The sequence below is a fragment of the Lepidochelys kempii genome, chromosome 17 (assembly GCF_965140285.1).
Source record: "Lepidochelys kempii isolate rLepKem1 chromosome 17, rLepKem1.hap1, whole genome shotgun sequence".
NCBI lineage: Eukaryota > Metazoa > Chordata > Testudines > Cheloniidae > Lepidochelys > Lepidochelys kempii.
In genome coordinates this window covers 4,231,149-4,245,367 of record NC_136396.1, presented here as the reverse complement: position 1 = coordinate 4,245,367, position 14,219 = coordinate 4,231,149, and the positions used below count along the sequence as shown (strand labels likewise).

Below are 14,219 nucleotides of genomic sequence, written 5' to 3'. Positions count from 1 at the left end.
CACTATTTTAAAATATACGTCTCCATGATCCAAAAATTTCACAGCCCCTCTGCCCCTCACCAAAAATACCAAGTCAGACAGCAGCTGAGAGTGACTCTGTGTGTGTGTGTGTGTGTGTTTTACTTTGAAACTCAAAAGCTGCTTATATGATTTACAAAATCTTTTGTTAAAGACATCCTACATCTGGACTGACCGCTTGCTCCCCAGGTCTCGGCCAGATGTGATTTCAAATGGCAAAGTTATAAGCCGCTGAAAATCATGGTTTATACTGAAAACAGTTGTATTTTTCATAACTGTATAAACCTTGATTTAATTATTGTTTATAAAACTCCACCCTTTGTCTTGAGCCTGAAATCTGTCTCTACCACACGTGACTTCTAGCTTGCATATGACTGCTCACGCGCACACAACTGGGCACTCACTGGCTTGTTATGAGAGGGTGGCTCACTATTGCCAGGCTTTGCACACCAGTCACCTTATGAATCCTGAATCGTTGCAACCATTTGTTATTGTAGGGTGTGTCATATGATGGATGGCCTTCTTGCACAAATTTTTTTTTTTTAAATTTGCTTTGAGAAGAAGGAAGAAAAAAAACCACCTAAATAGTGAAAAGATATTTGTTGTAAAAGATGTTATGGAGCAAGATTTGCAAATGTGTAAGAGAAGTAGGTCACATTTCTTATCTACTGACCTCAACAAGAAAAGGAGTACTTGTGGCACCTTAGAGACTAACCAATTTATTTGAGCATAAGCTTTCGTGAGCTACAGCTCACATGCATTCGGTGCATCCGATGAAGTGAGCTATAGCTCACGAAAGCTTATGCTCAAATAAATTGGTTAGTCTCTAAGGTGCCACAAGTACTCCTTTTCTTTTTGTGAATACAGACTAACACGGCTGTTACTCTGTGACCTCAACAGTGAGCCTCTATTAATATGCCATGGGTGGCGTCCCTAAAATGCAGCATGCATGTTCCGGAGTTATTGGCATATTACTGTTAGCCTTATTTTATCACTTCAGCCATGACAAAGAATAAGAATGAGTTCCTTTCCCTTGCCTTAGAGCACAAAAGTTTAAATTTATTTTCTTTAAAACAGAAAAGAGACTGTATTCTCTTGGCCACGGAGCACATTAAGAGAGGCCCCATTTTCATACTAACAGAAGAGAAAAATAAAACCCAGGCAAACAAGAGCCAATGCTCAGGACACTGTGTGCCCAAAGGGAGCATCTTTAATAATGTTTCATTTCTGTGTGTGTAAAGATTAAGCACTTCACTGAAGAGATTCCTCCTCGCCCAGCACCCACAACTCAATATTCAGATGACACCACATCAGTTGTCATTAAACACTTGAAGACGTTCCATTAGAACTAAGAGTTGCTGTTTAAGTTCTTGTTTCTTAATTGAACACAGGTTAGGCCGGCACAACCCCCATGGAAAAATCTGGGTAAAGACACATAAATATGGTATAAAGTGATCAGTAAACAAGTGAGCAAAGCATGTAATTTACATCTCTTTCTTTAGCATCCAGTGGACATGCAAAAGAAGTGTAACTTGCAATCCAACAGTGCAAGAAAGGGGGGGATGTAGCAGGAAAAGCAAGTAAGGAGAAGGAACAATAAGGAACAGCCTCCCACCCAAAACACATTCATTTACATTCTCATTAGTTGTTTTTCCCACTACACACCCACTTCTTTCTACCCTTCAGCACCTAAGCTGCACGTTAAAGGGGGGGGGGGTAATATATTTACTCAATGGAGTACATGACCAACATTCTAAGAGGATTCTAGGTGGTGTGCTGTGACTCCACACCTCTCAGTCACCATCAGGTACTTCCTGAAAGGTGCTGAAACACGTGACCCCTACCTAGCTCCCTCTCCAGAGAGAACCCCTGACCCTCAGCCACTTCCTGCCTGCTAACACACCATGGCCCTTGCCATACCAGAATTCAGAATGGACTCTGCTGCTCCACCTAAAGAGGTGAGATTCTTGATATTGCAAGGGACATTAGCAATCAAGAGGACTTGCAGCCAGATGGAACAGGGAATAGACTGGAGAATCGCACCATCGCCAGGAAAAGGCAGGTCTACATGATTGGGGACTCATTACTGAGAAGACTAGACAGGCCTGTAACAAGAGCTGATCCAGAGAACAGAAGGGTGTGCTGTCTGCCAGGTGCTAAGATACGGGATGTGGACCTGAGGCTGAGGAGAGTCCTAACTGGACCGGGAAAGAATCCACTGATTATCCTTCAAGTGGGAACAAATGATACGGCTAGATTCTTGCTGGAATGTATCAAGGGAGACACTGCCAGGCTGGGGAAGACGCTTAAGGAAATCGAGGCTCAGGTGATCTTCAGTGGGATACTGCCTGTTCCTACAGAAGGGCAACAAAGGTGTGACAACATGATGATGCTCAACAGATGGCTCAGGCAGTGGTGCTGTAAGCAGGGCTTTGGGATGTATGGCCACTGGGAAGCATTCATGGACAGAGGACTGTTCTCTTGGGATGGACTTCACCTGAGTAAGGAGGGAAATAGACTTCTAGGATGGAGGCTGGAACAACTGATCAAGAGAGCTTTAAACTAGGAATTCGTGGGAGATGCCCAGGTAATCTCCATGCCAGATTTTCTCTGTGAGATGGAAGAAAACGAAATAAGAAAGGATACAGCTATGGGTAGGAGAATGGACATAAGGCGGAAGGGCAGCATACATACCAATCTAATAGGTAATATTGACAGTAGAATGTCTGTGCCCAATCAGGTACAGAATGTGAGCGAAGCCACACAGCAAAAATGAAGATGTTTGTACCCTAATGTGAGGAGCCTCGGCAACAAAATGGAGGAACTAGAGCTACTGGCGCAGGAAGTGAAATCAGATATTGTAGGGAGAACAGAGACCTGGTGGAATAGCCGTCAGGACTGGAGTGCGGGTATTGAAGGGTCTGTGCTGCTTAGAAAAGACCGAAATAAAGACAAAGGTGGTGGAGTAGCACTGTATATCAATGACGAGGTAGACTGTAAAGAAATAAGAGGTGATGGAATGGATAGGACAGAGTCTGTCTGGGCAAAAATCACATTAGGGAACAAAGCTACGAGAGCCTCCCCTGGGATAGTGCTTGGGGTGGGCTATAGACCGCCGGGGTCCAATTTGGATATGGATAGAGACCTCTTTAATGTTTTTAAAGTAGTAAATACTAATGAATTGTGTGATCATGGGAGACTAACTTCCCAGATATAGACTGGAGGACAAGGGCTAATAATAATAATAATAGGGCTCAGATTTTCCTGGATGTGATAGCTGATGGATTCCTTCACCAAGCAGTTGCTGAACCAACAAGAGGGGATGCCATTTTAGATTTGGTTTTGGTGAGCAGTGAGGACCTCATAGAAGAAATGGTTGTAGGGGACAACCTTGGTTTGAGTGACCACGTGCTAATTCAGTTCAAACTAAATGGAAGGATAAACAAAAATAGATCTGTGACTAGGGTTTTTGATTTCTAAAAGGCTAACTTTAAAAAATTAAGGAAATTAGTTAGGGAAGTGGATTGGACTGAAAAACTTGTGGATCTAAAGGCGGAGGAGGCCTAGAATTACTTCTAGTCAAAGTTGCAGAAACTGTCAGAAGCCTGCATCCCAAGAAAGGGGGAAAAAATCATAAGCAGGAGTTGTAGACCAAGATGGATGAGCAATCATGTCAGAGAGGTGATTAAGAAAAAGCAGAAAGCCTACAAGGAGTGGAAGATGGGAGGGATTAGCAAGGAAAGCTACCTTACTGAGGTCAGAACATGTAGGGATAAAGTGAGAAAGGCCAAAAGCCATGTAAAGTTGGACCTTGCAAAGGGAATTACAAGCAATAGTAAAAGGTTCTATGCCATATAAATAAGAAGAAAACAAAGAAAGAAGTGGGACCACTTAACACTGAGGATGGAGTGGAGTTTAAGGATAATCTAGGCATAGCCCAATATCTAAACAAATACTTTGCCTCGGTCTTTAATGAGGAGCTTAGGAATAATGGTAGGACAACAAATGGGAATGAGGATATGGAGGTAGATATTACCACATCTGAGGTAGAAGCCAAACTCGAACAGCTTAATGGGACTAAATCTGGGGGCCCGGATAATCTTCATCCAAGAATATTAAAGGAACTGGCACATGAAATTGCAAGCCCATTAGCAAGAATTTTTAATCAGTCAGTCATACGGTACAACCCCTGAGTTTACAGGAGAATTGCTAACATAGTTCCTATTTTTAAGGAAGGTAAAAAAAAGCTATCCAGGTAACTACAGGCCTGTTAGTTTGACATCTGTAGTACGCAAGGTCTTGGAAAAAATTTTGAAGGAGAAAGTAGTTAAGGACATTGAGGTCAATGGTAATTGGGACAAAATACAACATGGCTTTACAAAAGGTAGATCGTGTCAAACCAACCTGATCTCCTTCTTTCAGAAGGTAACAGATTTTTTAGACAAACGGAACTAAGTGGATCTAATTTCCTTGATTTCAGTAAGGCATTTGATATGGTTCCACATGGAGAATTATTAGCTAAATTGGAAAAGGTGGAGATCAATATGAAAATTGAAAGGTGGATAAGAAACTGGTTAAAGGGGAGACTACAGCGGGTCACACTGAAAGGTGAACTGTCAGGCTGGAAGGAGGTTACTAGGGGAGTTCCTCAGGGATCGATTTGGGACCAATCTTATTTAATCTTTTTATTACTGACCTTGTCACAAAAAGTGGGAATGTGCTAATAAAGTCTGCAGATGACACAAAGCTGGGAGGTATTGCCAATACAGAGAAGGACTCGGATATCATCCAGGAAGATCTGGACGACCTTATAAACTGGAGTAATAGTAATAGGATGAAATTTAATAGTGAAATGTCAAGTGCAAGGTCATGCATTTAGGGATTAACAACAAGAATTTCTGTTATAAATTGGGGATGCATCACTTGGAAGTAACAGAGGAGGAGAAGGACCTTGGAGTATTGGTTGATCACAGGATGACTATGAGCTGCCAATGTGATATGACCGTGAAAAAAGCTAATGCAGTCTTGGGATGCAGCATGCAAGGTTTTTCCAGTAAAGATAAGGAGGTGTTCGTACCATTATACAAGGCACTGGTGAGACCTCATCTGGAATATTGTGTGCAGTTCTGGTCTCCCATGTTTAAGAAGGATGAATTCAAACTGGAACAGGTACAGAGAAGGCCTACTAAGATGATCCAAGGAATGGAAAACCACGATATGCATCTGAGGAAGTGAGCTGTAGCTCACGAAAGCTTATGCTCTAATAAATTGGTTAGTCTCTAAGGTGCCACAAGTACTCCTTTTCTTTTTGCGAATACAGACTAACACAGCTGTTACTCTGAAACCTGTCTTATGAAAGAAGACTCAAAGAGCTTGGCTTGTTTAGCCTAACCAAAAGAAGGCTGAAAGGAGATATGGTTGATATCTATAAATATATCAGAGGGATAAATACCATGGAGGGAGAAGAATTATTTAAGCTCAGTACCAATGTGGACACAAGAACAAATGGATATAAACTGACCACCAGGAAGTTTAGACTTGAAATTAGATGAAGGTTTCTAACCAGCAGAGGAGTGAAGTTCTAGAACAGCCTTCCAAGGGGAGCAGTGGGGGCAAAAGACATATCTGGCTTCAAGACTAAGCTTGATAAGTTTATGGAGGAGATGATATGATGGGAAAGCCTAATTTTGGCAATTAATTGATCTTCGACTATTAGTGGTAGATATGCCCAATGGCCTGTGATGGGATGATAGATGGGGTGGGATCTGAGTTACTACAGAGAATTCTTTCCTGCGTGTCTGGCTGGTGAGTCTTTCCCATATGCTCAGGGTTTAGCTGATCGCCATATTTGGGGTCGGGAAGGAATTTTCCCCCAGGGCAGTTTGGCAGAGGCTTTGGGGGTTTTTCGCCTTCCTCTGCAGTGTGGGGCACAGGTCACTTGCTGGAGGATTCTCTGCACCTTGAAGTCTTTAAACCATGATCTGAGGACTTCAATAGCTCAGACATAAGTTAGGGGTTTGTTACAGGAGTTGGTGGGTGAGATTCCGTGGCCTGCGTTGTGCAGGAGGTCAGATGAGATGATCATAATGGTCCCTTCTGACCTTAAAGTCTATGATTCTATGAAGGACAGGATGATGAAGGTGGAGTAGTTGGGAGGATGTTGTCCAGTCATGAGTCCACATTTACAGATGTACCCATGTGAGAAACATTTACATTACTGGAGGTTCTCAATGCCTTGTATGACAGTGGGAAATTAAGGCTGTTTGTAAATCAACTCTCCAAAACTCAGCAGCTGTTCATGCAAACAGATAACAGGGTGATGTTAAACCAAAACCCCTAAATAAAAACAAAGACACAGACCAATCTCTCTCTCCTATGTTCCACTCAGTAGCTCCAATCATTATCAGAAGGCAAATCAATTAGTAACAGCTGCCGACAGCTATCCAAAAGCTTAACTGAAGGATGTCTATTCAAAGTTAAAGACCCCAAATACACAAAGCACATAATGGTTTTATTCTTGAGCAAACCCACAATATCACATTCTATGGCTCAGAATCTAAAGGTCTTCCGATGTCTAGACGTTTGCTGATTTCCACTGCACCCTTACATTTCCTGCTTGAAAGACAATGATTGCTATATATTGATGTTCTCCAAATTCAGTTTGTTGCTGCAAGTAGCACCAAATGTTATATCCTTGATAACTGCAGGATTAGCACTATTAACTTATTGTGGTAATAGAAGAAGAGTGCCTGGTATCCTAGATACAGCCATGCCACTGCTACCAATAACACAGGGTTGAGATTATGTCTTGATTTTGGGGGTGTAGGAATTCGAGTGCTGGGGGGAGTGAGGTTTTCAATATTTATTAATGATGTGTTAGAAATTTATGATGGGAGGAGCAATCTCTTCTGTGCACTCAACTTTTTTTAAGATGAGAGAAAATTCATTCACTGTCAAATATTTCAGCCATATTGTTCAGCTTTGTTTCTTTGGGGGATAAAGGGTTAGATAATGCATGTGCCACTATGTAACATCTGTGCAAGACTGACTGGTATTAACCTGGTATTATTCCAGTTATCCCAAGGACAGGCAGCAATGGCTACTGTCGAGAAAAAAGAACCCAACGCAATTTCTGGGTTCCGTTTAGAATGTTGCTAGAGGCACCCTCGGTAATTATGGTGATAGCTGCTCTAGAATAACCTTAGCAACATGGGGTGGAATATTCACGTAGCCACAGTTAAAATGGCTTGTTCCAGTTACAATTAATCCAGAAGTTTCACATAAGAACATAACTGACTTCAAAGGATTATAAATGTTACAGCTGGCAGCTGTAGGACTTCCTTGGTTTGATGAAACCTAGGACTTGGGAAATGCAAATTCAAGTCCTGCTCCAATTCAAACTTTCCATGTGACCTTGGGCAACTCTCTCTGTGACTCAGTACCCTATCTGTAAAATGGGATAATGCTACTTCCCCACCAGGGCACTGTGATAACAACGTTAAAATGTTGTGAGGATTAAAGATTGTGTCGGTGCTCTGTTACAGGGGCTGGATAAGTACCCAAGACAGATAATTTGTTTAAATGTATAAGCGGTAAACATCCAGAACCATAGGTGTGTTTCACAGTCATTACCAACCACCCAACTTGGATGGATCAAAACACACACATTTAGCCCCATTTCTTTTCCTTATGAACTGTCCATTCTATGCAACAACCTGTCCTATGTGAGATCAGTCATATTGTCTGGCATACTGCACAAGTGCTATTTTATCCTTACAATCATTAGTTATTATTATTTTATAGCACACACAAATACACTAGACTCTTTACAGAAAAATAAAAACTCACCACTGGTTGCCGCCCCTTCATGTTTTTATGTTTCTTTTGTACTTAAAAGCCAAAAAACAAAACCCCACAAAACCCCTTCAGCATTTTCCTTCCAACAACAATAACTTTAAAAAGAAAATTTGGCATCTTCTGTATCTCTGCCAAGCTCACTACAAGGCACAAGATTCTTCCAGCAAGCACATTCTAATTCCATACATATATAGGTCTAACACTGTTGGTTAATAGTCAACATGGATAGTGCTGATGAACACATCAGGTTCAGTACAAATACCAAACAAGGTCTGATCCTGATCTCATTTAAATGTAAGAGTAAGATGAAACTTGGCATTGATCTTTTGAAATGTTTTAAAAAACCTCTTTTACCACAACTATTTTCTTCTCCCACTGAGCAATGATCAAAATGTAATGCTAATTACTATGCACATTTACATGGCACCCATCTCCGTAGCAATACTAGTACTGATATAATGAGTCCACCCTGGGCGTTCAGAAAAGACCCCAGGGAATCTCTCTAATGAGCACGAAACCAGGACCCTAGATGTCCTATTATTATTATTTGTGAGCAGCTGAAGCTGTGTTACAGGCTTTATAGAACACGACACAGTCTCTGCCCCAAAGACCTTACAACCCTGGCAGTTGAGTCAACTACCCATGAAGAGGATAGACTCAGGTCTAAGGCACCAGACTGTGACTCAGAGGGTCCAGGTTCAACTCCCAGTTCTGCCACACATACTTGTATGACCTTCATCAAGTCACAATCTCTCTGTGCCTCCATTCCACATTTGTAAAATTATCTTTGTCTGCCAAGCCTATACAGCTGTCTTGTTCTGCATGTTCGTACAGCCTCTAGCACAATGGGCCCTTATCTCAGTTGGGGCTTCCAGATGTCACGGTACCATACATTTTCTAACAAAATTAGGGCCTGCAAGGTGCTGAACACATGCTAAGTGCCCTCAGCTCCCACTGGTGTAGAATCGGGCCCTTGTAATAAATGATACTTATGAGAAAAACAGAAAGTTTGTACTTTTCTGGATGAGTCATATCATTAAACCTACTATTTAAAAACCCACCAATTAGACCAGGAAACTTCTAACCATCTGAACTAGAGGTTATAAATCTGCTGTTTAGAAATTTTATATCCTGTCATAATTGCCCTTATAACTTACAAGTACATTCTCCGTTAGCCATAGCTTAAACTTTCTCCAACGCTACATCACATCTGTTTAGTTTTGAAAATATACAGCACAAGCTTCAATTACTTTACATGCCACACAAAGACAAGCCAGAATAGCTCAGGGATTCTTGGGGTAAGATTTTCATATCCAGTAATCTTTTTATTTAATGTTTTCTCACAATCTAAGAGATGGGAGGTCAAGTCAATGCCACCTCCCACTTTTACAGCTCCCCCAAAACCTAAATATATTAAAGGGGAATTGTTTTTTGTTTTGTTTTTTTTAAAAAGAAAATATGCCAGATGTAATTCCCACCAGCTAAAAATTCTGTTTTCTGTAGGGAAATGCCAGCTACTAATTGGAACCATCTTCCTCTCATGCACCAATAGAAAGAGGAGCTGCAAACTGCCTGGAAAAGCTGATGCTAGAGAAAACTTTTCAAAAATTGGAATGGGAATTGGAACTTCCATTTCTCTAAAGGATGAAGTTGCCCTCCCACTCCATCTTGTTAAAGAAGGCCCTGATCCTGCACGCGCGCGCACACACACACAGGCTTAGCTTTAAGCACAGGTAGTTCCCCTGACTTTGACGTGCAAGAACTGGGGACTTCAATGGGACTACTCAGTCATCAAGTTAAGCCTGTTGTCTATCCATTTGCTGGATCAGGACCTTAGTGACAAGTTCGACAGCAGATGAGCACAAACCAAAATTCTAGGTCCCAACACGCATAAAATTATATTTGGGAAGAGGGCATCAGACTTGCAACCCAGATTCCACTGGACTTTCTCTTTACAATGAAACTTTCACCTAAAGAACAGAGAAGACTCCAGACAGCGTGGAATTCAGAGACCCTTAGCGGAGATAGGAGAAGGCTGTTTAGTCCCAGGTGCATGGTGACAGAGGGCTCCTGAATCCAAACACTGAACTTCAACCCTGGAGCCAAACACCTTTAAGAGATTTGAAATCTGGTCTGAGCTGCAAGGCATCCAATCTAATCTGGAATTTATAGGTAAGAATTTTAATCAAAGCCCAGATGGAAATCTTCAATTGGGAACCCGCTCCCACTCCAAAGTGCACAAACTTATTATTTTCTTCTGTAAAGAGTACACAACCACTAGTGTAGAGGAGCCTCTCATCACAGGGCACAGAAATAACCATAACTTTCAGATACTCAGGTGTAGTTATAGTCTAAAAAGATGCCTACAAATGATACTGCAGGGCTTCTTATTCATTCGCTCTCAATGAATTTCAGAGCATAATATTTTTAGCTTTGTAAAGAGCAAATTTTCTTATCTGACAGTGCTGCGTACTCAAACCAGAATCTTCAAATCCAGTCTTGGCCATACTGCCTCTCACAAACTCCAGCCTCTGGGTTTGTCAGTGTCTTATTTTCTGATCTTTGTCTGTCTTTTAGATTAAACTGCTCGGGATAGGGACTGTCTGCATCTTGTACAGCATCAAGTATTTCATCTGCACTTAAATAAACAGTGGTAATTACTATCATCATTTGAATCCAGCTGATGTTTTTGTTGATAATTCATAATTCAGGATAGAATCCCGCTCACATCCCTGGAGCTGAATTGGCTTTGTAAAGCTAACAATAACCAAGGGCCCAGTCCTGCAATCAGATCCCTTAAACCTGTACAGAACCCCAGTGAAGTCAATTTACCCCACAGAGGTAACACTGTTTGCCCATGTGCCTCAAATTCCAGGTCTGGGGCCTGGATTTTTAACACTAAATTGTATCTGCTCACTTCACTGTCAAACACACCCAGGAACTAAGATGTTTATCAAGAAAATACCATTTTTATATAATGACTTTTCTAACTGCAAACACCCGCATCATAATTCCTTCCCTTTCCCCTTCCCACACCACATATGAAAAGTTTACTTTTTGCTTATATATGAAAAACATAAACAGCCTCAATTCTGTGCAAGCAAAGATTCTGTCCCACTCCCCTAATGAAGGGCAGTGGATTTTATTTTTTCACATTTATGCAATTTGATAAAATGCTATTTACACATTCCTCCTAGATATGGCTTATAAATTGACATCTGATTTAAACACAGCAAAATCAGCAGCAGGCCTTGGTATTAAAAAACATAACATTCCTTTTATAAACACCATCTAACCTTGACTTATTTCTTCTAGAAGGATCATAAAAGTCATCACAAACCAACCACCACCAGTACTTTGAAACTGTGAAATATTATACACATACATTAGTAATTCCCACATATCAACGACTTATCCAAGGCCTTCTCTACACACAAACATGCATCAATTTAGTTAAACCAGTGCAATCTCTTGTGTGGACATTCTTATCTCAGGTTAGCTGAGACCGGTTTCTAATCCACTTCAGCTAAGGCAAAATAAGTCTGGCTTAAACTAAACCAAGAGTATCCACATAGCCTCTGGCATCAGTTTAGCTAGTTTGAAATCATATCTTAAACTGGTATGACTGTGTATCGACAAGCCCAGAGTCTGAAGAGCAACCCTGTGCCAAAGTGATGGGCAATTTTAAGTATTGTCTAACCTTACAAATAACTCATTCAGATGAGAAAAGGAGTACTTGTGGCACCTTAGAGACTAACCAATTTATTTGAGCATAAGCTTTCGTGAGCTACAGCTCACTTCATCGGATGCACCGATGTAGCTCACGAAAGCTTATGCTCAAATAAATTGGTTAGTCTCTAAGGTGCCACAAGTACTCTTTTTCTTTTTCCAAATACAGACTAACACGGTTGTTACTCTGAAACCTGTCATTCAGATGATTACTCTAGGGTCACGACTATGAGCGTGTCAACCAGTTTTACTGACTAAACGTTTAGGACAATTTGTCTGCAGCCACAAATTCAAACCCTACAAACTGGGAGTTTAATAAATGCTATTTTACACTTCAGATGTGTTTCTCACCCACTAAATGCTGTGGGATGTTCTACTGACCATACTGAAATCGTATGCTATGTTCTACAGCACAGTGATTTTCGAGCATTAAAACGGTAGGGATGCAAAACTGAATGCATCCACTGAATGCATTTGATGAAGTGAGCTGTAGCTCATGAAAGCTTATGCTCAAATAAATTTGTTAGTCTCTAAGGTGCCACAAGTCCTCCTTTTCTTTTTGTGAAAACATTAACTGTGGTTTTATATGCGAGTTCCATTTTCCTCTAACAAGAGGGGCTTTTGAGGGATGCGCCAGTGCCTGGGTCACCTCCGTGGCACTGAAATCACTCCGTCACCCTACCCTCCTCCTGCCACATCTCGGTACAAAGGGAAACAAAGAAGCGATCCCTTCCTCCCTTCCTGAAAGCCCACATAGGTAGACGTGAAGCTTAAAGCAGGCAACTTAAAGCCCTGGCTGGGATGATTTAACTGGGAATTGGTCCTGCTTTGAGCAGGGGGTTGGACTAGATGACCTTCTGGGGTCCCTTCCAACCCTGATATTCTATGAACTCCCATAGACCATTATGGTGGTGTCACATTTGCAACTGACCCTAAAGCAGATGCAGCCAAAACTAGGAGGGCTCTTGGTACAAGTGCCCAGCCCCACAGCAGTTCCCGGCAAGCGGCCCATCCACGTCTGAAGTGAACCAGGAAGGGCAGAGACTTCTTCTCTCCCCCAGAGCCAGCTGCACCCCGGGGCATGCCAGGGCCCAGGGCCGGCTCTCAGCTCCCATGCAGGGGGTTGCCCGGACTGCACCCCGGAGAGGGGGACCAGGACAGGGCACCTGCTCGCAGGATGCTGCAGCCCCACCTGGACAGGGCTCTGCTGCGGGGTCCCAAACCGCGGGGGCCGGCCGGCTCCGCAAAACGGGGACCCCAAAGAGCGGCTGCCGCCGGGCCAGGGGGCAGGAGGCTGGGCCGCAGGAGTCCCCTCAGGGCAGTACAAGAGCCGCACGGAGACCCGGCTCCCGACAGAGCTCAGGCCGCAGCCCCCGCTGGGAGCCGGCTGCTCTCCCCCGGGGGCTGCTCCCCGACAGGCGGCGCCGGCCCCGACTCCCCTCGCCCCAGCCCCCTTCCCCTGGCGGCCGCCGCCCCTCTCCCCCCTTCTTCCTCGGGGTCCGTGGGCCTCTGCGCCCCCCGGCCGGTGCCCTGCCCCCCCGCCCCAGAGTCCGTCCCCCCCCGCCCGGCCGGTACCCTGCCCCCCCCCCCCCCGAGTCCGTCCCCGACCCGGCCGGTGCCCGGTCCCCCCCTCGCCTCAGCCCCCCCCGCCCCGGCCCGGCCGGTGCCCTGCCCCCCCGCCCCAGAGTCCGTCCCCCCCCTCGCCTCAGGGTCCCCCCCAGTGCCCGGTCCCCCCGGCCCGGCCGGTGCCCGGTCCCCCCCTCGCCTCAGCCCCCCCGGCCGGTGCCCTGCCCCCCCGCCCCAGAGTCCGTCCCCCCCCGCCCGGCCGGTACCCTGCCCCCCCCGAGTCCGTCCCCGACCCGGCCGGTGCCCGGTCCCCCCCTCGCCTCAGGCCCCCCCCGGCCCCCCGGCCGGTGCCCGGTCCCCCCCTCGCCTCAGGCCCCCCCCGGCCCCCCGGCCGGTGCCCGGTCCGGCTCGCCCGGGCGCTCTCACCTTGCGGCGCTTGTCGGCGAAGGGCAGCGCCAGCCAGGGCATGGCCCGCACGGCCTCCTGCCACTGCTGCTGCTCCTGCTCCGCCGACACGAAGACGATCTCGAGCCGCTGCGCCCCGGCCGCCGCCGCCTCCCCCCTGAAGCGCCCGTAGAAGGCGGCCAGGCTGGCGCCGACCTGCGCGCAGGGGCCGCTCAGGCTGCAGCCGAAGTAGAGCCCGACCAGCGAGACCCCGCGGGCGGCTAGCGCCGCTACCGCCACCTCCTCCCCGTCCGGGGCCACCAGCACCTCGCCCAGCACCTCCGCCAGCGCGCCCGCCATGCCCCCCGCGCCGCCGGCCGCCTCCGCTCCGCCAGCCCCGAGCGAGCCGCAGCCAGCGCCGGCAGAGCCGAGCCCTGCTCTGCGCCTGGCCTGCCCGCCAGGGGGCGCTGCCGCGCAGCGCTGCCCGCCGCCGCCGGACGGCCGAGACCGCGGCCCCTGGAGCCTGGAGGGGCCGCTGGCCGCCCGCCCCCGGAGCCTGCCGGTCACGGCCCCCAAATGCCCCACCCCGATCCTGCAGCTGGAGAGCAAACGCACCCACCCCCCAGGCTCCCGCCAGCCGCACCCCCCCGACCTACCCCCCGATC

The 14,219-nt window shown here is 45.7% G+C and overlaps 1 protein-coding gene across 1 annotated transcript in view; it reads right to left on the bottom strand.

The window, feature by feature from the left end:
• Positions 1–13,984, bottom strand: part of NXN (nucleoredoxin) — a 101,568-nt gene extending 87,584 nt beyond the window's left edge. Inside the window, exon 1 of the mRNA XM_073315592.2 lies at positions 13,597–13,984. Within this exon, the coding sequence (XP_073171693.1) occupies positions 13,597–13,914 (318 nt within the window). The 5' untranslated portion in view covers positions 13,915–13,984. The remainder of the gene's footprint in view (positions 1–13,596) is intronic.
• Positions 13,985–14,219: the final 235 nt, after the last annotated feature.